The sequence below is a fragment of the Panulirus ornatus genome, chromosome 42, assembly GCF_036320965.1.
Source record: "Panulirus ornatus isolate Po-2019 chromosome 42, ASM3632096v1, whole genome shotgun sequence".
NCBI classification, from domain to species: domain Eukaryota; kingdom Metazoa; phylum Arthropoda; class Malacostraca; order Decapoda; family Palinuridae; genus Panulirus; species Panulirus ornatus.
This window is the reverse complement of record NC_092265.1, coordinates 4,526,493-4,552,500: the sequence shown is the minus strand read 5'-3', so window position 1 is coordinate 4,552,500 and position 26,008 is coordinate 4,526,493. Positions and strand designations below refer to the sequence as shown.

Below are 26,008 nucleotides of genomic sequence, written 5' to 3'. Positions count from 1 at the left end.
TGATTATTTTACTTAAATACAATGGAACTAGAAGCATTTACACACATTCTCAGCTTATATACACGACGGGAAACACGGTATTAAATAAGTGGGTCCTAAACATATCAATCTAATTTTCAATTATACCTAAAACGTCCTTTTACACACACACACACACACACACACACACACACACACACACACATATATATATGTAGTATATATATATACTACAATTACTGAGTAATTTTTCCAAAGCTCCATAACAACATATTGTAGTGTTTCATCTGTCAACCCCATTTCAAGACTTGATTTTTATTCTTTATCTTTTATATTTTTTGTCTGTCCGAAAGACTCATTTGTCCCGTAATTGTGTCCGTGATTCATGTCCACAGTGTCCAGCTGATGCAATCGATAAGGTTTAGAACAATCTGATACCGCGATAGTCTATCACTAAAGAGCCAAATACATCAGTTCTAGATAAGATTTGTTATCGGTTAGTATTTAGTCGGTATATGTTTGTGTTCACTCTTCTGGGAGAGGTAAGAGCCCTATAACTTTGCTGATTTGTTCTCTTGTCCATATATATATATATATATATATATATATATATATATATATATATATATATATATATATATACATACGAATAAAGTGCATATGAACGCGCTCCTTCATAGAACATACAAACCTCCAACAGCCAGGATCAAACCCGGGACCCTTGTGCAACAGGCGGGAGCGTTATTGCTAGGCTATGATCGCCCCTAATAGAAAAATGCCTATTCGAATACTATGTACTCGAAAACCCTTCGTCTCACGTTGGTGAGCAATGGGGTCTACACCGGTCATTTCCCATCAGGCTCACACAGCCAGCAGATAGCATTTTACTGAACCTACCTGTACAACACGGAGGTATATGAATACGAACAAAGTGCATATGAACGCGCATCTTCATAGAACATACAAACCTCCAACAGTACAAGGGTCCCGGGTTCGATCCTATACCTGCCTCTCTATCATCTAACGCATTCAACAAACCTTTAAAATACTCACTCCATGTATATACATATACTGCATATCACAAACATTGGACAATTTCTGTGGGAGTATAACTATGGGAACACCAGCTCTGAAAAGTCACACGGTCGCGCTCTACAGATTGAAAAAAAGACGATTATCATGCGAGACCCAGTACTCTCCCTCTGTCCGAGAGGAATGTGTCGACACTGTGAGACAAGTATGCCAGACGAACGCTGGAGGAAACGTTCTCGTACTCAGGCCAAGTCTTTACAAGTCTCGCTCAGGACGTGACGTGTACGTATTTGTCAGGTGGTGGTGCATGACGGCGACGTCTGCTCCGGGAAAACGTACGTTTGTTGGGGATTTACAACAGTCACTTGTATGTCGCCATGGTACTGTCCGCCCACCTGCACTGTGTACCGCAGTTTCACATTCACACCAGTCATGTGTATGTCGCCATGGTACTGTCCGCCCACCTGCATTGTGTACCGCAGTTTCACACCATACACACATTTGTGTTTACCCAACACTGTTATGCTCTCAACGCCCTCACCAAATACCACACTGTACAACTGCGCGACAGTTTACACAAGCGTTAACACCATACACTGCACTATAACACGAATACACCAAGTAGATGATGCGCCATATACTTAATATAGGACTCTACTAAACACACACACACACACACACACACACACACACACACACACGCAATACACTTGTGATACGCCACACTTTACACCAAACATTACACCATACACCACAGCGATGATGATAAAGCAGGAATGACACTTCACACTCACAGTATGACATGACGCTTCACACTCATAGTATGGCATGACACTGCACCCTCCACCCTGCCTGACAGCACAAGTGACGCTACACGTTGTAATCTACGGGCACACGACAATACACCCCCAGGCGCACGACACCCACCCCTACAAGGATGACTCTAACATTCCTTCACCAACTGATGCTCCTCTTACTAATCCTGTGCCCCTCCTCGAAATCTCTTTCTGTACTGTCCGAAAACCGCTTCCCTCCCTGGACACAAGCAAGGCTTATGGTCCTGATGGCATCCATCCCCGTGTACTTGATAGAGTGTGCCTCTGAACTTGCACCTGTGCTTGCTCGTTTGTTCCGTTGCTCTGTAAAAACCAAAACTTCTCTTTCTCCTTGGAAGCATGCATTGGTACATCCCATCCCTAAAAAGAGTGACCTTTCAATCTGCATCTCATCTTGACACAGCTCCCTCAATAAACTCTGACTTGAACAGGATATCTGAATTGGGTAAACGAAATTTAGTCAAATTTAATGCCTCCAAGGACCCAGTTTCTACCCATCCCCCTATCGAAAACTCACAACTCTCGTTTCTCGTTTGACAGTTCTGTAATTCCACCTCTTGACTCACTGAACACACTTGGTATTACTTTAAAATCCACTCTTTTTAAGAAACCCTACATTACGGGAATGGCTAAGTCTGCCTATAAGAAACTGGGTGTCCTGTTTAGATGTCGAATCTTCTTTTCTTCTGTACAGTTGCTCCGTTTATACAAAGGATTGACTTGTCCTTGAATAGAGTGCTGCTTTCACATCTGGGGTGGTTCTAGCTTGGCATCCGTACTTTACAGAGTTGAGTAGAAAGCGGTCCAACTTATAATCTTTCCCAGGCTAACTTCTAAACTTGGCTCTCTTGCCTTACGTCGCAATGTTGGTTCATTTTCCCTCTTCTATAGGTATTACTTTGGTTTTTGCTCCCTAGAGCTGGCTGCTTGTGTAACCCCACCATTAACTAGACCACGCAATACTCGGGAAGATGCTGCGTCATATAATTACTGTGTGGCCATCGGCAACTTAAGGGTAAGCCGTTTTGATAACTGCTTCTTTCCCTACACGTCGATGCATTTTAAAGACAGGTTTTTCACTTTTTCTAAAATTCGTAAATACTTTCCGTTGTCTTCTCTTTTTCCCTTTCATAATTCTCTTTATATCTCAATCAAGGCCCGGCCTTGATGTGGACTTTTGTCAGTGAATAGAGCCTTCAACATATACAAAAATAATCACACCACACTGAAACGTATTGACACCAAGCACGACAAGATTTCAACAGGTTCTGTTTATTTCTAAAACGAACGACGCTCGCGCTGACGTCATCCAACGTATGCTAACCTACCCCATAAAATCCCTCGAGTCGGATCCTGACAGCCTAGTCGGTTCTCACCTCAGCGTACGACCAAACACGCCGTGTGCCTAGTTTACATTCCCCAAGGTGAAAGGTGAGTGGAATGACGCTTTCCTAAACGTGTTAAGTTATGACTTTGGTATACCTTTTAGCTATTAAGAGTACACTTTTATATCATTATTATTCATTTATTTGTGATAACACAACAAGGCTCATTCCAAAGGTGCGCCGTAAAGATGTGCAGGATTGAAAGTTCGGGACAAATCAGGCTAGAGCCACAGTAATGCAATCTAGACAACTCCGCCTCGACATTTTCTCTCGCTCTCTCTCTCCCTCTCTCCATGCCGTTGGGCCTGAGGTTCAGGTCCGTTAAGAGCGGCTCCTCTCGTTGGTGGCCTGGCCACCCGCTCAATGGAATAACAGAGGCAGTCTAACCCGCCACCGTCGGACATCGAGGTAGTAAGTACGTCAGGTGAAGGTTCACACGCCGTGGCCTACCTACCTACCTACCTACCTACCTACCAAGTCAAGACGCCGTCAGTAATAGGTGACAAGTGCCGGGGCGATCCTGGGAAAACCCAGTGTCGCTATAGTCACTCATCCCGGAATCAGGGATGAAAAATATATACTGGAATCATCGAAAGATATGCTAGATCGAGCCCTTTAACTTCAAATTACCGTACTATCTTATCTTTTGAAAATAAAAATGCAGTATACACAGTAAATGAGAAAAAAAAGAAAAAAAAGAGAATAGGTTACACTTTACCGAGAGGAGAAAGAAATGCAGTATACACACTCAGTAAGGAAGTGAGAAAAAGAGAGAGAGTTAAACTTTCGTCAGAGAATGTGTTGTCAGCCTTCCGACCTTGCTTAAAAAGTCGCATGATGCCGTTCATGCGCGTACCGGCTGCGCAACTGACTCTCTTCCTGTCACTAGTTGTTAGTCACGTCAGATTCGGGAAATCCCAGTCCGTACGTGGAGAATGTCGCACATGGCAGCATGCATCAGGATATCACTCAGTCAACAGAAGACATTCCAGTGAAACACTGGCCGCTCCGTGTGTGTTGCGTGTGGGTTTAACTCTGCAGCAGCAGCCAGCACGCTTGTCGTATTTCCTTTGTTCAGGCGTCAAGTTCACCACCGTATTTGAATCAAGGACTCTCAAAGGTAAAAGTGACCTTTCATCCCACGTTGTTGGTGGTGTTGTTGTTATTTTACAATTCTTGAAGCTTCGCTGCCCAAAGATAGTGAGTGAAAGTTATTAAACAAGAGGAGGGAGATGACGCGAGTGTTAGGTGCGGGTTATTATGCCTTCACTCAGTCCCCCCTCCTCATCAAGCTGTTCTCTTCAGTGCGTTCGAACGGCGCTAGCAACATTAGTACCAGCAACGGCAGCGCCTTCTCGAGTGATCGTCACCAAAAATGCGCTGGTGATGTTTGGAAAGCGTGGAAGAAACACTTTTTTTTTTTTTGGCCCTCTCTCTTTTTACCCGTAGCTTCAAGTTTGGTTCGCTGATATCTGGTGTTATCATCAGCTTTCCATAACGAACGGCTTAACCGTCCACCTGTCACTGTATAACACACTCGCCAGATCGCAAATGCTTCGCTCTCAGAGAGAGAGAAAAATAACAAACGAATTCCTCCTCCTCCTCCTCCCCGTGGTACCTACGCCTGTAAAGCTCCTCTCTCTCGTCACGGCATCATCATAAGATTCTTACATTCTTGGGAGACCCCACCTCCTCCTCCTCCTCTCACCCCTTACCTCCCCTGCCCAGTAGCAGCCACCAAACTGTTCTGTGAAAACATCAGATAGCCAGCCTTCCGGTGACGTTCCTGTAGAAATCTATGAGCCACTTTCACCACTTCCATCGGAACTGCAATGAAAAACCAAGTGATTCCATACAACATTCACATTCCATACATCTCGGCCATTTCTGTTGTTAACATCTACTGCAACGGTGCATTGCCATATCTTTAAAAACACCACACACACACACACACACACACACACACACACCCTAGCCTATGCTAGGTACCCATGCACACATGCATGCATGTATAAATTCCTGTGATACCTGATTACTGACAATGGTCTCATATATATTTTCAGGAAAGACGTGGTAACACGTAGAGAGAAAGGGCCAGATGTCGAAGGTATCCGAGAAAGTGTACAACGCTGTGACCCGACTGGAGCTGAGGGAGGATGAGCTGCGACGCTGGTGTTTCCCGCGCCCTTGCGAACAACAGGGAAAAGCCAAGCTCTTCAACATTGACCAGAGCTACAATCGGAGAGTCCCCGGGCGCTACATCCGCACCTGTAGACGCTGCAAGACAGTGTACCGCATACATGGTGACGGCCGCCCACTGACCGTGGAGAAGTGCGAATATCACTGGGGGAAGATGTCCAGGTCGGTCATGCCCATACACTACTGTTGCAAGCGATCAGTCGGCTCCTCGCCTTGCGCTACTGCTCCGCAACACGTGTCCGAAGAGATAGATCCGGATAATCTGACCGGGTTCATCAACACGGGGTTGAATACCAGCGTCACCGAGGAGTCTATCTACGCCCTGGACTGCGAGATGCTGTTCACGACAGCCGGAATGGACGTGGCGGCCATCTCCATCGTCGACTCAAACTGTCAGCTGGTGTACGAGACGCTGATCCTGCCCGATGCTCCCATCATTGACTACAACACGGAACACTCGAGACTCACCAAGGAACACTTCACGGGAGTCACCACCACACTACGGGACGTCCATTCCAAGCTCCTCTCGATGGTCGGGAGTAACACAATCCTTGTGGGCCATGGAGTGGAACACGACCTCCTCAGATTGAAAGTGATTCACGATCGCATCGTGGATACCAGCATTATCTATCCACACCCAAGAGGACCAAAGATTCGTAACTCGCTGGCCTACCTGAAGGAGAGATTTCTATCAGTCTCCATCAGTTCACCGAACGAACTCAAGTGTCGCGAGGACGCCAAGGTAACCATGAAGCTGGTGCTTCGGAAAAAAAGGTTATGATTCCTCACCGAATGATGGCTGTGATTCCTCTCTCTCTCTCTCTCTCTCTCTCTCTCTCTCTCTCTCTCTCTCTCTCTCTCTCTCTCTCTCTCTCTCTCTCTCTCTCTCTCTCTCTCTCTCTCTCTCTCTCTCTGTCCCAAATGCCAAAGGGTCTCCATCCATTAGCCTCTCGGTTCAAATGTCTACAATAGTTGATCGTGCAGTTACGCCTTAAACATATACGATACGTATTTCTTAAATCTCTTTAAGCCTAGACAGAAATCAGAAGACTCACGGGCCAGGCCAGGTCACCATTCTTTCAAGAGTCGTGGTGGTCAGGTTAAGACAATGTACATCCCGTCAAGCACCACACACATAATGTCGGTTCTTATAAGGGTTTTAAAGTTTTCCTTTTTTTTTCATGTCAATATATTTCCGTTTTCTATGGACAATGTTAACAGGCACCGAGACGTTATTTTGATGGAATTGCAAACTATTCATTCAAGGACCAGTTGCCCAGCAACAGCCTTATATGTATCCAAATCAACCATATTTTGGCTTATGTGTATGTCATATATTTCTCTCTCTATATATATATATATATATATTTCGTTAGTTGAATGAAAGTCTTTTATATATATATATATATCAGGATTTATTTCGTTAATTAAATGGATGTCTTATATATATATATAATATATATATATGTAATAAGATTACTTTCAAACACCGTGTAAACGTGTGACATTCTCTTACCACGGACAAAATTACATTGGATGTGTTCCGAGTGGGTTTATCTGTTATTTATAGTTCTGTACCGAGAGGTGACACTTGTTTAATTTAGCCAGATACACATTGTTCTCCCTGGTGACTTCTTTCTTTCTTGTAATCGTTACAGTAATGTCACTGGAAATCAACTATGTATACATTATTATTATTAGAATGGTATATATATTTTTTTTCTCTCACTAGTTATATATATTTGCATGTACTATCAAGAAATAAATCTAATTTGCACAAGTAATCAACCATTCGTGTGATTTTTCCCCTATTAACCACACACACTGAGTTTGGTAAAGTGTGTGAAAGAAGAAAGTTAAGAGTAAATGTGAATAAGAGCAAGGTTATTAGGTACAATAGGGTTGAGGGTCAAGTCAATTGGGAGGTGAGTTTGAATGGAGAAAAACTGGAGGAAGTGAAGTGTTTTAGATATCTGGCAGCGGATGGAACCATGGAAGCGGAAGTGGATCATAGGGTGGGGGAGGGGGCGAAAATTCTGGGAGCTTTGAAGAATGTGTGGAAGTCGAGAACATTATCTCGGAAAGCAAAAATGGGTATGTTTGAAGGAATAGTGGTTCCAACAATGTTGTATGGTTGCGAGGCGTGGACTATGGATAGAGTTGTGCGCAGGAGGATGGATGTGCTGGAAATGAGATGTTTGAGGACAATGTGTGGTGTGAGGTGGTTTGATCGAGTAAGTAACGTAAGGGTAAGAGAGATGTGTGGAAATAAAAAGAGCGTGGCTGAGAGAGCAGAAGAGGGTGTTTTGAAATGGTTTGGGCACATGGAGAGAATGAGTGAGGAAAGATTGACCAAGAGGATATATGTGTCGGAGGTGGAGGGAACGAGGAGAAGAGGGAGACCAAATTGGAGGTGGAAAGATGGAGTGAAAAAGATTTTGTGTGATCGGGGCCTGAACATGCAGGAGGGTGAAAGGAGGGCAAGGAATAGAGTGAATTGGAGCGATGTGGTATACCGGAGCTGACGTGCTGTCAGTGGATTGAATCAAGGCATGTGAAGCGTCTGGGGTAAACCATGGAAAGCTGTGTAGGTATGTATATTTGCGTGTGTGGACGTATGTATATACATGTATATGGGGGTGGGTTGGGCCATTTCTTTCGTCTGTTTCCTTGCGCTACCTCGCAAACGCGGGAGACAGCGACAAAGCAAAATATATATATATATATATATATATATATATATATATATATATATATATAAATATATATATATATATATATATATATATATATATATATATATATATATATATATATATATATATATATATAGGGAGCGGGGGGCTGGAAATCCTACCCTCTCATTTTTGATTTTCCAAAAGAAGGAACAGAGAAGGGGGCAAGTGAGGATATTCCCTCAAAGGCTCAGTCCTCTGTTCTTGGCGCTACCTTGCTAATGCGGGAAATGGCGAGTAGTATGAAAAAAATAAAAATAATACATATATATATATATATATATATATATATATATATATATATATATATATATATATATATATATATTGGAAAGGATCATAATTTTGCGCGTGATCAAGTATATTCCTATGAGTCCACGGCGTGTTCAAGGGTCGAACTGGCGTGTTCAAGGGTCGTATAGGCGTGTTCAAGGATAGTATCGGCGTGTTCAGAAGTCCTACCGAACACGACCATTACTCATGCACTAACGACAGAAGGCCTGAGGGATATTACCACTCGCATCACACAAGTATACGTCCTGAAGCACCTTTGTGTGTGTGAGTGGGTGGGGGGAGACTCCCGGTGACGTCATACCGTGTGCAATGTAACTCCCACATCAAAACGTTTTCTACAGATCGATTGTCATGTTCACAGGAAATGGGTAATCCATCATTTGAAACAAAATAGATTTTTCATACTCTTATTTTCAACGGTGCAATTTCCTCTTGCTTATTATACTTGTGTATGTCTGTCCGAGTACTTATGATAAACTTACATATGATTTGGGGGTCACCTTTGACTTGGCCCTTAAAGGTCACCGTACTCAAAAGGGGTTACCTCTTCTTGCGGAAGGGGTATACCTCGTCGTATTTGAATCGGAAGGGGAGGGGGGGGGGTAAAGTCGTCGCACTCGAAGGGGTTAAACTTTGAAACTCAAAAAGTTTTTCGAGTTGCGTCGAGAGAGGTTAAGGCCACGGCTTCACGAACAAGTAGCAGCGGTTCTGCTATACCTTTATTGCCTCAGCTCACGGTGAGCTCAGGTGTTCGATCAACCTTACATGGGGGTTCCCATCTTCGCTACGTATACAAGTCAACTCCCCCCGCCACACACACATACACACACACACACCAACGCATAATTATTAGCAAATACCAAAATACCTTCAAGCATTTGGATAAGGAAATACTTAAGCAAGTCATTCCTAACCTACACAAGGTCAAAAAGTAGAATGCGATTCTCTGGCTTAGTAACCGCACCTTAAGACGATCAAAGAGCTAAAGAAAAAGAAAAAAAAGAGTCCAGAAGAGGGCAGCAAAGATGGATGGTATTACAATTAAGAGACTAAGACATAGGAATAGGCTTGAAGTGTTAAATATGACCACCAAGGAAAAGAGAAAAGTGTGGGGTAACCTGATCACAACCTTCAGAGTTTTTAAAGCAGACGATGACATAGTGAACAATTCGTCGAAAGGCACAATAATCAGAGAACAGAACTTGAGATTAAACATGAAAGGTGTTAGAAAACAAAATACTACAGCAGTCGATATGTAGCGGATAAATGGATCAAACTGATTCACTGGGTAAAGAGTATATGCAAACGGCATACGGAAATTAAAAAAAAATTAGTGTATGATGTAAGGGTCAATAGCTGGGGCTTTACGAGTGAGATAGTCCCTCATAAACACACACAAACACACACACTCAAAGTTATACTGAGCAACACACGAAATAACAAGAAACTATCCACGCTATGTTGAGTATATGGTACTGACTTTTGAGCTGTCCCTTAAAGGTCTGGTTAAGGATCCAAGCCCGTTCGACAGTCACACCGTCATACTTTATAAGTGCGTATCCGTGTGAGACCAAGTGCACCCGGACGCATAGCCTAGTCGTACATAACGGAAATACGGGTAAGCGATAGCGCAAGGAACGGTGCTTTTTGCAAGTGTTCTCGGATACACAATTTCTTTTTTTTTCATTTCATTGATAACAAAATAGTTATCTGTTCATGTTTGCATGCAGGTGAGTTGGCGTTCAATAATGTCTGAGAAATTATATAATCTGATAGGAAAAGATCCCCATGCCAGTTTCTCAAGACGAGTTCAACCAAATCCCCTTCCCACAAGCCAATGGAAATTATTTCTTTCGTTTTAGTTCCAAGAAAAGTTAATCAAAGTCTACCTAATTTTCTGACAAACATTTCGACTTGGGGTATTTCCTCTCAGACTCTAAACATCCGGGTTCTTATCAATCTGCGTGAATGGAGCCAAACTGATCATGAAATCACTCAGTATTTATCATGAGGGTTGAAAATAAAAGGCGGTATGCAAGACAAAGAGGTTGGTGCCAGGCCAAGACCTGGGGAGCCCTGAACACCAACAACAGAGCTGCACGGAAGCCTGCCACCCTCACCCAGAGAATAAAAGCAGCAGACTGTATACGTTCTGCGAAGAGACGTCATCAACAACTACACGGTAGCCTGCCACCCTCACCAGGAGAATATACGTAGAGTCTATACGTTCTGCGTAGAGACGTCAGTTCTCAGTCTGTCACGGTGTTGAGGCCACACTAGTGACTCATGTCGCGACCTGGTAATTCCCTTCACGATACGAACTAGCTACGTATAATACCTGACAGTGACGGTCTCCATCCCTCTAACTGGGGCGTCTCCTCACTCGCCTACACACACACACACGTAAAAATCGAAGGAAACTATGAAAAACTCATCTAACTATCCCGAACAGCCGAGATTTATCTTCAGTTTCAGTATCACATTTGATATATCCAGACACACTCATACCTGCATGTCCCTCTTCCCACCAAACAAAAAAAAAAAAAAAAAGGAAAAAAATCCGAAAGACTATACACCGGGGAGCTGGTGGCGTCGTAAACAACCCTCCTTCACAAGCAGCCACTGCACTCTGTAACCAACGGCCCAATTAACAGTGGCACATTGTTTTGCATAAATCTCGACTGCTAAGGGAAGATGGGCAACGTTTTTATTTATTCTGTTGATTTCTACAAGCGACTACTATGTAACATTTTGGAGTGTGGTAGTGCTGTGCCTACAGGTGTGGTAGCGCGAAGCTTGGAGTGTCGTAGTGTGATGTTAACTACGTGTTAATGTGATTCTCGGAGTGATTTGAAGATCCGAGTGTGATTTACTATGACGTAACAGAAAACAACGCTGTAGCGATGATTAAGATGTGGCGTTAGCGTGATAACCGGAGGCGGGAGGACAATGTGAGCAGATCCCAACCCTATAATATAGCCGTTCGCTAGTTAAACGATTGAATAACAGAACGAGACAATTACTCTTCTTAACAACTGCTACGGGAGGACAGTGGTATCATCAGCAATTATACCACGTCGGATCAAGTATACTACTATTCGTTCAACGTAAAATCAACCTAATCTATTGTCAGGAGATGAGGTACATTGCACGGACCGTCTTTGTAAAATATTAAATCTTATATCCAAGCCAGGTAACCGAAATGTGATCAGGGAACATATAACGACGTAAAATTTCAGTTATCAAACTAAATAAGCATTTACCTTACTGAAGGAGCGCATTTGTTTAGGAAAAGTGAGCTATAGTAAATATAATAATGTTTAAGGGTTACTTACCTAGAGATATGAGCGTGTCCCACAGGATTAGTCCTCTTCGATCAAGCTTCATGATTATGCACCTTACAACCTTAAGACATAATCACTTAAGGAAATGTTTCTCAGTGAAAGTAAACAAAAAAAAAATTTACGGTCCTCAAAGCGTGTTGCGCTAACATGACAACTCTTGATTTACAATTTCACAAAAAGTTGTTCTTATGAACGCTTTATAAATGGATATATCTGCATTCATACACCTATACGTAATGTTTATGATCTCGCTATGGGTTTGTATGTTACACTTTAACAAAGTTCTTCCTTAATATTACAGTCACTCTCACAGCACTTCTTATGTTGAGACAAAGTACCTCTGGTATACCTACGGTGGGTCACTGGGGGCGACGCTAAGTTTTTGGTGGGTCTTTAAATTGGACTCTAACTTGTAATTTTGAGACATTATGATTTGAAATCCAAACATGAAAAAATAGAAATATGGTTTCTGGCGGTAATATAAGGTATTTATAATAACGGACAAGGAAAGCATTTTCGAGTGGAATAAATTAATATCGCTGGTCATTCGATTCTCGAATTTTAGCGGGAAGAAAATTTTGCTTTCGAGTATAGAGGTTTTGAATTAACCGAGAATCAATTAGAATATTGATAAGTATACAGATTGAATCTCTTATTCCATTAAGGGTGCAATTAATGTCTTATACAAAGGAATGTCAACTACAATCATTATTCAGAATTGGCCTTCCTGTTGGCCCTTGAACGTTAAGCGAAGCATTGCACATCCGCCAGGTAGACTCAGCAGTGACGTCACGGGCTCTCGTTTATCAGCTACTCTATCTGCAGTAATAATAATAACAATAATGACATGATTATAATAATATTAAAAGTTCGACGATAGCAAGACAGGAGGGAATTAGTGAGACGTTTTGATCCCTTGACAGTAGTGGCGGCGGACTTTGGGGAGGGGGGGGGGGGGGGTGCTTAAGCGCTCTACTTTGAAAAGTATGGGGGAGGGGGGTTCAGACATCCCCCCTTTTATTTAGACTTACTTATATAGAACTGCAGTGTGCTGCATCGTCGCCTTCAGATTACATATTATATACATATTCGCTGTTTCCTGCGTTAGCGAGTTAGCGCCAGGAAACAGACGAAGGCCCATCCACTCATACACACACACACATATATATATATATATATATATATATTTTTTTTTTTTCATACTACTCGCCACATACAATTCAATATCATATGTACAGAGTACCTTAACTGTTTATACGATTGTAAAGTGATGTTGGTGGTCAGAAGAAATTGGGATTCTTTTAATTTGAGAAAATGAAGGAAAAGGAGAGTTTCAAAGACTTTGGAGACACAAGAAGTCTTCTAGTAATTTCATTAATCATATCTAACTAGGAAACTACTGCAGTCACATTTATCCTTAGGTCAATAATGCTTAGGTAACACATTACAAGTTTTTATTATAAGTTCCAAGTTCTACATGTACATTTACAGTAAACCTAATAACATTAACACTAAAGCTCTTGGGTTTCCTCAAGAAGTGACTGTGGAAGGCAGGAGGCAGTAAGGTGGCTCTGGTTGGGGCTGCCAACAATGTATGGAGCAATGCAAATATGAGCATACATCCCAATACATTCAATGATCCAATCATGAGCCACGCTGACCTTCTTGTACTCTGTCAAAATTTTCACAAAAAAAATATATATAATACTTTCACTTTTTAATGGGATTTGGTTTATACAAATACTGCTATATAACTGAGTAAGAGGGATTAGTTAATGCTCTATGGGTAGTCATGACCGTCACCATATGTGCAACATACAACTCTCCTCGGAGAAGAGAGAGAGTGTGTGTGTGTGCACGCAATGGTGGTGGTGGTGGTGTTGCTGGGGTGTTGTTATCTTTATTTTTGGGGGGATGGGGGGGGGGGGGAATTGTTGGAGCATTTTACATCTCTCGTAGTTGTGGGTAAAATTCTAAGGGTACCCCTAGTTCACCCAGTTGCATGAGGAATCAAGTAAAATTCAAACTATGTACTGTAACTTCAATATGCACTGGGGGGATGGGGGGGTGTTCTACATCTGGACTAATAGTTGTGGGCCTGAATAAATAATGTAGGTAGACAAGAGAGCAGATGGTAACCAGTGAAGAGGTAAGGGGGAAAGTGAGAACAGGGAGTGAGGAGGAGATGGACTGAGTATTTTGAAGATTTGCTGAATGTGTTTGATGATAGAGTGGCAGATGTAGGGTGTTTTGGAAGGGGGTGTGTGTGCAAAGTGAAAGAGTCAGGAAGAGTGGTTTGATGAAGAAAGAAGAGGTGGTGTAAGCCTTGTTGAAAATGAAATCCGGCAAGGCAGCGGGTTTGGATGATATTGCGGTTGAATTTGTCAAAGATAGGAGGTGACTGTGTTGTTGATTGGTTGGTAAGGATATTCATTATATGTATGGATCATGGTGAAGTGCCTGAGGATTGGCAGAGTGCATGTATAGTGCCACTGTACAAGACAAAGGGGATAAAGGAGAGTGTTCAAACTACAGAGGCTTAAGTTTGCTGGGTACTCCTAGAAAATTGTATGGGAGGGTAATGATCAAGAAGGTGAAGGCATGTACAGAGCATCAGATTGGGAATGAGCAATGTGGTTTTAAAAGTGGTGGAGAATGTGTGAATTAGGGTTTACTCTGAAGAATATATGTGAGAAATACTGAGAAAAACAAATGGATTTGTATGTAGCATTTACAGATCTAGAGATGATTTGTGGAAGGTTTTAAGAATATATGGTGGGGGAGGTAAGCTGCTAGAAGCAGAGTTTTTATCAAGGGTGTAAGGAATGTGTATGAGTTGGAAGAGAGGAGAGTGACTGGTTCTCAGCGAAGGTCAGTTTGTGGCAGGGATGTGTGATGCCCCCATAGTTGTCTAATTTGTTTATGGATGGGGTACTTAGAGAGGTAAATGCATGACTTTTGGAGAGAGGGGCGAGTATGCAGTTGCAGTATGTTGGGGATGAGAGGGCCTGGTAAGTGAGTCAATTGTTGTTTGCCGATGATACAGCACTGGTGGCTCATTCGAGTGAGAAACTACAGAAGTTGGTGACACTTCATTTCCAACACATTCACCCTCCACTATGTAACCCTATCAATGGACTGAACCAAGGCATGTGAAACATCTGGGTAAACCATGGAAAGGTCTGTGGGGCCTGGATGTGGATAGGGAGCTGTGGTTTTAGTGCATTACACATGACAGCTAAAGACTGAGTGTGAACGTAATGTGGCCTTTTTTGTCCATTTTCATGGCGCTACCTCAGTGAAGCAGGGGGCAGCAATTCTGTTTCCTGTGGGGCTAGATGGTGCCAGGAATGGATTGAAGGCAAGCATGACTATGTACATGTGTGTATATATGTCTGTGTATGTATATGTATATGTTGATGTATATGTATGTATATGTGCATGTATGGGCGTTTATGTAAATATATGAGTATATGAGTGGATGGGCCATTCTTTGTTTCCTGGTGCTGCCTCACCATGTAGGTGGGGCGAAAGAAAGTAGCAGGATGGGAGGGCTGAGAGGTAGGGTGAACATGTGAATGCAGAGGCTGTGGGAGGAAGGTGCCAGTGGGGAAAGGGTGGGGCAGGCAGAGGACGCTGGACATGTGGGTAGGTTGTATGGGGAAGTTGCAAATGAGAGAAGGGTGGACCAGGATGGTGGTGGGAAGTAGATGCTTTGGGGGAGGCAGTAAGGGTAAGGTCACGATGATCCATTTTCAATACTGTATCTTGTCCCCAAGTAATGAATTTTCCGCAGTTTAGACTTTAAGCACTACCTTAATTTCACTTAAATCACTGTTTAATCTTTCCTTCCAGATTATCATGGTTTAAGGAGAAAAACAATCTCTGTACACTCCGTCTGGTTCCGTTACCATAAAATCCATAAAAAAAAACCCCACTGAACACAGGACATATATGGACAGTGAGTAGCTTGTGCCATTGTAATAAAAAATACACATGTAAACTGAAGGGTTGTGAGAGAGAGAGAGAGAGAGAGAGAGAGAGAGAGAGAGAGAGAGAGAGAGAGAGAGAGAGAGAGAGAGAGAGAGGGGGGGGGGGGGGGGGGATTATACTGACCTTCAGCATTGTGATCACTGTCTGTCTGTACCACAACTAACTTCATGGACTGCTTATTCTGACTGAACTTGACAGGAGAATCAACAATCTGAGCACCACACAGTTCCATCAGTTCCTGTTAGATGAAAGAAAACCTGATTAAATATATTTACCTTGTAACCAGACATGAGAGGTTAGGTCTATCTATTATCAGGTTCCAGCTGAAGTTCTATCCTACACCACCAGCCAATACTTAATCATATACTTAATCATAAAAATGTTGGTTTTGAAGGAAAACCTATTTTACTGTAGGAACCCTAAATCGTCTGGGAGTAACCGAACACTTCTGTGAAGATGCAGACATTCTGTTCTGGGTGAGCCACTGTTACAGTTGTGTAATGTTGTGATGCATCTTTGTTGCTGCTACTGTGGTGTAAGGGTGTTATGGTGTGATTGTGATATTGTATGCAAATGTAAGGACTTTCATGCTGTAGTTTGCTGGAGGTAATGGGAGGTTGTGTAGGAAGAGACTGAAGAGGGTTCGAGAAAGAACTGACTTCCTTGGAGAACTCAACTGTAGACTTTCAGTGTTTTAGAGGTGAAGCCACTGAGAGACTTTGCTATGGCAGCCAACTATGAAACTGGCCAACAACCTTTTATAATTATTATGGAGGGTAGTGTCAAATATCTTTTGTGTATGTGGGTTAGGGGAGATGTTAAATGCTTTGCTGATGTCTGTTGTCACTAGCACTTTACATGATTGTGGGGGGACTGCCCCCTGTGGGAAAGAGCTGAAAAACAGTTGTTTCCCACAAAAGATTGGTGTCTCATCACTCTGTACATATAGCTAACAAACCAGATAAATTTGATATAAAATTCTGACTTGTAGCAAACATAAAGTCAAAGAAATTTGTCAATAGTTTCCCTTTTCTGGGAAAAGATTAGATTTGCACAGCCAATGATTCATTCCTTGAAAACGTCCTTTACCTTACTGTTCCATTCATGGACCAAAGAAGAAACCTCACAAATGGCAAACAATTTCTTCACAATCTTGAAACTCACAAAGAAACAGAGAGCAAAGAGTGCGTATTGTCGGCTGAGATAACAGAGCTAAAGAAGAAACTCCCACTTCAGTAAAAGGCTCATGTGCCATATGTTATATCACTGAGACAATCAAACATAAGAACTGCACTCTACTAGTTCTGGGGTAAACAAAACAAGATGGTAAATGTGCTCAGTACAATGCATTTATCTGTTAACACTGGAAATGAAATAAAAGTCATCATTTTGGGTTAAATGGCTTGCCTGTATTCTGCAAAAGTAGGATCATAACAGTGGACATTACAGGCAGTCTTTAATATTCTAGATTTTTTAGCCATCACTGCTAGTTAATTACAAGGAAGCAACAGTTGACTGGATTTTATTCTGCAGCTGGCTAAAGAACTAAGGGACAGTCTCATGAAGGGCCAGAAAATGCAGAATCACTACAGCAATGGCTTAAGTAGAAGACAACGGCAGTGATGAAAATGGTGTTCCCAGCAAAATGAAAACCATGGCATTTCCATGTATTCAAAAGCAAGTTTGCCAGTAAGGTTTTTAATGCTCTATGTGTATACTGCATGAACAACTAGATGTTCCTGTTGATTTTTTATACAATTTTGTGTATTATTAAGCATTGTATATGAATTTCTGTTTTTGTAAACAAACTCATATTCATTTCCATGAAGGCTGTACTATGTTTTTTCACTTTTCTTTGATGAATGTAATAGCCGTTTTGTAAGGAATGACATAAAAATAAAATAAAAAAAAATGGATAAAAAAAATGATACAATAAAGTGCTATATAAACTTCAAAATGTCATAACAGAAAAGTTTTATACTGAGTGTCTCGTTCAATTTTCCAGAACATGTATTTTTGAGTGAATAGATTACTTTCTCTATGAATCAGTCAAAATAACCACAACAGCTGTTCTCAGCAAATGAGAGTAGCCCTTTGTTCTACTGTTAAAACTAATAGATTATCATTATACGGTTATATTTATACTAATGTCCAGATCAGCCTTTCTTGTAATATCAATATTTTGAAACTTTGAATGAAAGCACTTTGTTTCATACCTTGAGCTGTTCAACAGTAACATCAACAAAAGGGGGTTTGATGTAAAATTCACAGTTACTGAAGAGAGGCACAGAACTAGTACGCCCTCTCTTTGGTCCTGAAACTCCAGTGCAATCTAGCACTTCATAATCTTCCTGCAAAGAAAAAGTATAATTCTGAGTAATGTAATTGTTATAGACATATGCAATCAATACAGACAAAAAAGGTGAGTTTTGAAGAACAAAAGACTGTTCCACTTCAAGATGGTGTCCTATCAACTCTAAGAAATTTACTACCCCACTGCCTTCTAACTTCTCTAACTCGCTCTTTTTAGTTCCATTCTACTGCCTTCCGGTGAGGTTTATGCTTTGCATTCCTCAAGAACACCTTTTCACTAGTTGTGACCTTCTGCTCAGTGCTAGTCCCCCTATCACTCAGCAACCTTCAATCAATAACTGATCTGATTTGCGCCACTTTCAGCAGATACTTTATTATGCACCCTATGTTCATCCTGAGAGCAGTAGTGCAAAGGGATTACAGAGGTCACAAAGGGTTTTTGTCATACCCCAGGGTGTAATCATTACATGAATTGTTACAAGGTAGATAATCATAACATGAATTGATACAAAGTTATTTCATCCCATAAGCTTACTGTCTTTCCTATAGTAAGTTTACCAACTAGATGCACAAAGTGGATACAATCTGAGAATTTGTGGCATTTTGTTATAAATGATAAGGTGCTGTGCCATTTCTTGCTGGTTCGTTTTGACTTTTCCCTAAAAGGCTTATTTGTTTCACAGTGTTCAATCTTGTGTCCAAATCTCTTGCTACAAACTTTACAATTCAAATGAATAACATCTGATAGGCCAAGTTGCCAATAGTAATAGAGCCTTACCTTAATCTTACAGGGTAGCCTAATGATCTTATTACTTTCTCCACAAATTTGTTTTACTTTATGAATTTCATTGTAGTAGAAAATGTCTCTGCTTATATCTATTTGCTTCTAACAGATCTGTTCATTCTTTCTTAAGTAGAGGTTTGAGACTGACTGACAAATTAAGTTGTTTTCAAGAGCTTCTTAACTAAGAGCACGTTTGGTCAAAGCATCAACTATATCATACTCCCAGAGGCTTTTATGAGAGGAATTCACAATTTGATTTGAATCCCTGAATATCTGTCTCTGGCTTCAAAGACCAACATGTTACATTTTGATCTCTGGGTATTTAGTGAGGCTAAAGAATCAAAGATGGTTAAGGTGTAAGTGGTGGTGATTTCTACAATCTCAAGAACAATGAGTATGGCAGACAATTCAGTTGGTAGAGTAGAAGTCCAGTGTTTTTTCTATTATTTCTCTCTCATCTACTAGAATTGGGCTGGAGTACAATGGTGGAGTACTTTCAGCCCTCCAAGTGGCAGAGTTGAAAGAGCTATTAGTGTAGATATAATGGACTATTTCTTACATTTCCTTTTTATATAAAAGCTGAGACAGCTTAGGCAACTGAATGCCTAATCAAAATCAGATATAATGGACTATTTCTTACATTTCCTTTTTATATAAAAGCTGAGACAGCTTAGGCAACTGAATGCCTAATCAAAATCATCTCATTAGTATATGTGAATATTTTTTTTCATACTATTCACCATTTCCCACGTTATCTTTGAGGTAATATCCTCACTTGGCCCCCTTCTCTGTTCCTTCTTTTGGAAAATCAAAAACATGAGGAGAGGATTTCCAGCCACCTGCTCCCTTCCCTTTTAGTCACCTTCTAAGATACACTGGGAATATGAGGGAAGTATTCTTTCTCCTCTATCCCTAGGGAGGATATATATATATATATATTTTTTTTTTTTTTTTTTTTTTCAAACTATTCGCCATTTCCCGCGTTAGCGAGGTAGCGTTAAGAACAGAGGACTGGGCCATTGAGGGAATATCCTCACCTGGCCCCCTTCTCTGTTCCTTCTTTTGGAAAATTAAAAAAAAAAAAAATTGAGAGGGGAGGATTTCCAGCCCCCTGCTCTCTTCCCTTTTAGTCTCCTTCTACGACACGCAGGGAATACGTGGGAAGTATTCTTTCTCCCCTATCCCAAGGGATAACATATATATATATATACATACATATACATACATATATATATATATATACATATACATATATATATATATATATACACATATACATACATATATATATATATATATATATATGTATATTTTTCCCTTTTTTCTTTGCTTTCAACATATACATTTATATACATACACAGACACATACATATATACACATGTACACAACTCACACTCGCTGCCCCTACTCATATATATATATATATATATATATATATATATATATATATATATATATATATATATATATATATATTTTTTTTGCTTTGTCGCTGTCTCCCGCGTTTGCGAGGTAGCGCAAGGAAACAGACGAAAGAAATGGCCCAACCCACCCCCATACACATGTATATACATACGTCCACACACGCAAATATACATACCTACACAGCTTTCCATGGTTTACCCCATACGCTCCACATGCCCTGATTCAATCCACTGACAGCACGTCAACCCCGGTATACCACATCGATCCAATTCACTCTATTCCTTGCCCTCCTTTCACCCTCCTGCATGTTCAGGCCTCGATCACACAAAATCTTTTTCACTCCATCTTTCCACCTCCAATTTGGTCTCCCACTTCTCCTCGTTCCCTCCACCTCCGACACATATATCCTCTTGGTCAATCTTTCCTCACTCATTCTCTCCATGTGCCCAAACCATTTCAAAACACCCTCTTCTGCTCTCTCAACCACGCTCTTTTTATTTCCACACATCTCTCTTACCCTTACGTTACTTACTCGATCAAGCCACCTTACACCACACATCGTCCTCAAACATCTCATTTCCAGCACATCCATCCTCCTGCGCACAACTCTATCCATAGCCCACGCCTCGCAACCATACAACATTGTTGGAACCACTATTCCTTCAAACATACCCCTTTTTTGCTTTCCGAGATAATGTTCCCAACTTCCACACATTCTTCAAGGCTCCCAGAATTTTCGCCCCCTCCCCCACCCTACGATCCACTTCCGCTTCCATGGTTCCATCTGCTGCCAGATCCACTCCCAGATATCTAAAACACTTTACTTCCTCCAGTTTTTCTCCATTCAAACTTACCTCCCAATTGACTTGACCCTCAACCCTACTGTACCTAATAACCTTGCTCTTATTCACATTTACTCTTAACTTTCTTCTTTCACACACTTTACCAAACTCAGTCACCAGCTTCTGCAGTTTCTCACATGAATCAGCCACCAGCGCTGTATCATCAGCGAACAACAACTGACTCACTTCCCAAGCTCTCTCATCCCCAACAGACTTCATACTTGCCCCTCTTTCCAAAACTCTTGCATTCACCTCCCTAACAACCCCATCCATAAACAAATTAAACAACCATGGAGACATCACACACCCCTGCCGCAAACCTACATTCACTGAGAACCAATCACTTTCCTCTCTTCCTACACGTACACATGCCTTACATCCTCGATAAAAACTTTTCACTGCTTCTAACAACTTGCCTCCCACACCATATATTCTTAATACCTTCCACAGAGCATCTCTATCAACTCTATCATATGCCTTCTCCAGATCCATAAATGCTACATACAAATCCATTTGCTTTTCTAAGTATTTCTCACATACATTCTTCAAAGCAAACACCTGATCCACACATCCTCTACCACTTCTGAAACCACACTGCTCTTCCCCAATCTGATGCTCTGTACATGCCTTCACCCTCTCAGTCAATACCCTCCCATATAATTTACCAGGAATACTCAACAAACTTATACCTCTGTAATTTGAGCACTCACTCTTATCCCCTTTGCCTTTGTACAATGGCACTATGCACGCATTCCGCCAATCCTCAGGCACCTCACCATGAGTCATATATACATTAAATAACCTTACCAACCAGTCAATAATACAGTCACCCCCTTTTTTAATAAATTCCACTGCAATACCATCCAAACCTGCTGCCTTGCTGGCTTTCATCTTCCGCAAAGCTTTCACTACCTCTTCTCTGTTTACCAAATCATTTTCCCTAACCCTCTCACTTTGCACACCACCTCGACCAAAACACCCTATATCTGCCACTCTATCATCAAACACATTCAACAAACCTTCAAAATACTCACTCCATCTCCTTCTCACATCACTACTACTTGTTATCACCTCCCCATTTGCGCCCTTCACTGAAGTTCCCATTTGCTCCCTTGTCTTACGCACTTTATTTACCTCCTTCCAGAACATCTTTTTATTCTCCCTAAAATTTAATGATACTCTCTCACCCCAACTCTCATTTGCCCTCTTTTTCACCTCTTGCACCTTTCTCTTGACCTCCTGTCTCTTTCTTTTATACATCTCCCACTCAATTGCATTTTTTCCCTGCATAAATCGTTCAAATAATAATAAATATAAATATATATATTTTTTTTCATACTTGATCGCCATTTCCCAAGTCAGTGAGGTAGCACCAGGAAGCAGATGAAGACACTTCCACTTACACACACATATATATAAACATTTATGCACATACACATACATAAATATACATACATACACGTGCATAGCCATTCTTGTATGTTAAAGGCACACATTCACACTTGCTCACCCCCATCCACTCTCAATACCACCTGAGCCCCCAAGAACACAGCACAAATGCATGAGAGAAAAGAAGAAGAGGAAGAAGAAGAAGAAGAAGAAGAAGAAGAAGAAGAAGAAGAAGAAAAAAAATCCTCCTCTCTTCCCCAACACCCGACCACTGCCCCTTATGTCAGTGAGGTATTGTCAGGAAACAAAAGAAGAAAGGCTACATTTGCTCACTCTCACTCTCCAGCTGTCATGTGCAATGCACCAAAGCCACAGCTCCTCATCCCCATCTGGGCTCCACAGACCCCTCTGTGGCCCACCCTGGACACTTCACATGCCCTGGTTCAGTCCACTGATGGCACATTGGTCCCAATATATCACATCATTCCAATTCACTCTATTCTGTGCACGCCTTTCACCTTCCTGCATATTCAGGCCCTAATCGCTCAAAATCTTTTTCACTCCATCCTTCCATCTCCAATTTGGGGTTAGAGAAGAAAGAATACTGCCCAAATATTCCCAGTGTGTTGTAGAAGGCGAAAAAAAAGGGGTGGGAGTAGAGGACTGGAAACATTACCCCATTTTACTTTTCCTAAAGCAGAAACTAAAGGGGACCAACCACTCTATCTCGTCTCTGAAAAGTGCTCCACTGCTCTTCCTATTTCCACCTCTGTAATATCTTCCTCACCTATATATGCATCCCTTTCTCTCCTTATCTTTTATCCTACTGTACCAAGAGATAAACTGCTTTTGTTATTATTTCCAATCAACTCATTAGAATTCTCTCCATTTCTCACATCAAAATTCCCTCTCCATTTCTTGCACAATATATTCTTTGTTAGTGGCGAATACATCATATAAAAACATTAAAAATAACCTCGTTGATATCATTATTATTAATCTAAATCAGCTATTAAGAGATTTATAAAATGGCCATCTACTTACCTCTGGAAGAAGTTTTCTTGTAGAGAGTGAATCTAAAACCCACTTTAATGTAATAACCCAACATCCCGTAGCTACACCAAACAAGTACTTGAGAGTTCGTTGAGCTAGGCGGTCAGGTTCAGTTTTAACCACTACATGAGTGATACCTTTATCCCATGATCTTTTGACACTTGATCCAGGGGTAGCCCACTTGTTTACCAGATCTTGGACTTTTCCCATTTCTGATGAGTTTAAACCAGTACATACTAACTGAGGAGGTCCAGTGATTATACTTCGTATACATCTTGGTGCTGATCTGCAAAATAATCATAGTATTACTGCATAAATGTGGTGCAATAGGTTTTTATATATAACAAAATATACAAACCATTTTCTGTCTTCACCTTGTGGAATGGAATGACCATGAACATCTCAAATATCAGTGCTGGAGTAAAGTGTATAAAATTGTGCTTTTAACCTGTGCTGATGAAAGATACCAAAGACCACCATTATTATTCATCAGATAATAAGTCATATTAACTAAAAAGAAAAGTCACCATCTTAACAAGATCAATGGAAACCAATCAATCACAAGCCTAGTTGACCTTATGTACCAGCTCTGCCATATACAAACATAATCAACTACTTATTAGCCTTGTTTTGAAAGTTCATGATGTGAATATTAAATCTACCAGCTCTTCACCTGGATACATTGATCAAAGATATCTTACTGACAACATAGTAAGATAGGCTGGACATACTGTTTTCACAGTTTGCTACCTTTTAGAGTACAGAAAGAAGTATCCACGTTTTAAAACACATTTTCTGTGTTTAAAACTAATCACAAAGAACTGTGCCAATAATCACTAGTAATCACATAATAATCACATTGGGAAATGACTACTTATTCCTGTGGTTGTTCAACAATAGGTCTCCAAAAAGCTACACAAATAACTACCATTTCAATCATAATTGCTCATTCTTTTTCTTATTTTGCTGTTTCGCTGTTTCCTGTGTTAGTGCCAAGAGCAGATGAAGAAATGGAAGCATTCAATCACATCCACTTTCTAGCTATCATGTGTAATGCACTGAAGCCATCTATTCACAACCAGGCCTTTACAGACCTTCCCATGGTTTCCTTGATTTTTTCATTTGCTCTGTGTTATGGGAGATGGATTTGAATTTGAACTGCCTGCCAAGCAGCCCTGCTATGATGCCGAGTCTTTTTTTGGGAGAGAGAAAAAAAAAAAGTACTGCCAAGGAGAAGTTATAACAATAAAGCAATGTATGTTTACAATAAATATTATAGTTAAATGTTCATCAGTATATAATCACCATGGTAGGATTTCAAAATATATCTAGCATATGCCACATCATCAGGTTGCTTGGCAGTGTATGGTAGCAGTGAGACACGAGACACAGCATAGGAGTGTAGTGGCTGACTGATTGGTTTGTCGAGGGATTATAAAGGATGGAACCATGGAAGTGGAAGTGAGTCCCATGGTGGGGAAGGGGGCAAAGGTTCTGAGAGCGATGAAGAATGTGTGGAAGGAGAGAACGTTATCTCAGAGAGGAAAAATGGGTAAGTTTGAAGGAATAGTAGTTCCAACAATGTTATATGGTTGTGAGGCATAAGTCATAGATAGGGTTGTACGGAGGAGGGTGGATGTGTTGGAAATGAAATGTTTCACATAACATATAATATGTGATGTGAGGTGGTTTGATTGAGTAAGTAATGAAAGGGTAAGAGAAGTGTGGAAATAAAAAGAGTATGATTGAAATAGTGCCATTTAAAAACTGAAAAATCCTAAAATCTGGTTATACCTCAGACCTAAAGATTCACAGGCATAATCAGAATTTTTTTCGAGGGGGGATATGGCTGAAGAAAATAGTAAAGGGCATACAGTTACCATATAAATGTATACATAAAAATATATGTACCTAATTCCTGCAGTACAGATTATTTACACACTACAATATGACTTCAAACAAGTTAAAACAGTTGATTAAGGGGACCAAGCCCTGCCTTTCTGATCTTGCCCATGCAAGCAAACCAGGGTTGCAATAGCCCATCTACATAAAAATGACTGCATTGAAGGTAAAGATAATGTTATGTAAAGTGATGAAACCCAAAAGGCACTGAGTAGCTGCAACTTACTCTTTTGTTACTGTCTGATCTTTGCTTGGCAATAATTTGGGTTCTTTAGTTTCAATAAGATCAGGTAGGCTTGAGAAGAGTTCCTCAGATTCATCACCACTGTCAACTGAAGGGCATGTGGGAGGCAGAATATCTACCTCTGGCTGAGCTTTTCCTATGAAGAAATATTACCAATGAAGACAGCTTTTGTAAAATTTTCTCTCATCCAAACAACTTTAGCATTTTACTGCTTAACATTTTCAGTAATATCCTATCTGAAGCCTTCAGTACTAATGG

The 26,008-nt window shown here is 40.9% G+C and overlaps 3 protein-coding genes across 19 annotated transcripts in view; 1 reads left to right on the top strand and 2 right to left on the bottom strand.

The window, feature by feature from the left end:
* LOC139761856 (RNA exonuclease 1 homolog) overlaps nucleotides 1-7,219 on the top strand; it is a 9,017-nt gene extending 1,798 nt beyond the window's left edge. The window contains exons 1-2 of one of the 4 annotated variants that reach the window (XM_071686395.1): nucleotides 267-521; nucleotides 5,296-7,219. In XM_071686395.1, coding sequence (XP_071542496.1) covers nucleotides 5,331-6,212 — 882 coding nt within the window. In that variant the 5' untranslated portion in view covers nucleotides 267-521; nucleotides 5,296-5,330 and the 3' untranslated portion in view covers nucleotides 6,213-7,219. Of the gene's footprint in view, nucleotides 1-266; nucleotides 522-688; nucleotides 3,279-3,695; nucleotides 4,353-5,295 lie in introns of those variants that run through there. The other 3 variants (XM_071686392.1, XM_071686393.1, XM_071686394.1) reach the window with 3 other exon arrangements.
* The window catches only part of LOC139761858 (uncharacterized), a 255,590-nt gene extending 243,465 nt beyond the window's left edge, over nucleotides 1-12,125 (bottom strand). For all 13 annotated transcript variants that reach the window (XM_071686406.1, XM_071686409.1, XM_071686412.1 and 10 more), the window contains exon 1: nucleotides 11,796-12,125. The gene's annotated coding sequence lies outside the window, so the exon portion shown is untranslated. The remainder of the gene's footprint in view (nucleotides 1-11,795) is intronic.
* A 1,116-nt stretch (nucleotides 12,126-13,241) lies between these two features.
* Nucleotides 13,242-26,008, bottom strand: part of LOC139761855 (uncharacterized) — a 34,785-nt gene continuing 22,018 nt past the window's right edge. For both annotated transcript variants that reach the window (XM_071686391.1, XM_071686390.1), the window contains exons 10-14: nucleotides 25,733-25,886; nucleotides 23,596-23,890; nucleotides 18,014-18,148; nucleotides 15,921-16,035; nucleotides 13,242-13,476 (exon numbers count right to left, since the gene is read on the bottom strand). In XM_071686391.1, the coding sequence (XP_071542492.1) occupies nucleotides 13,316-13,476; nucleotides 15,921-16,035; nucleotides 18,014-18,148; nucleotides 23,596-23,890; nucleotides 25,733-25,886 (860 nt within the window). In that variant the 3' untranslated portion in view covers nucleotides 13,242-13,315. The remainder of the gene's footprint in view (nucleotides 13,477-15,920; nucleotides 16,036-18,013; nucleotides 18,149-23,595; nucleotides 23,891-25,732; nucleotides 25,887-26,008) is intronic.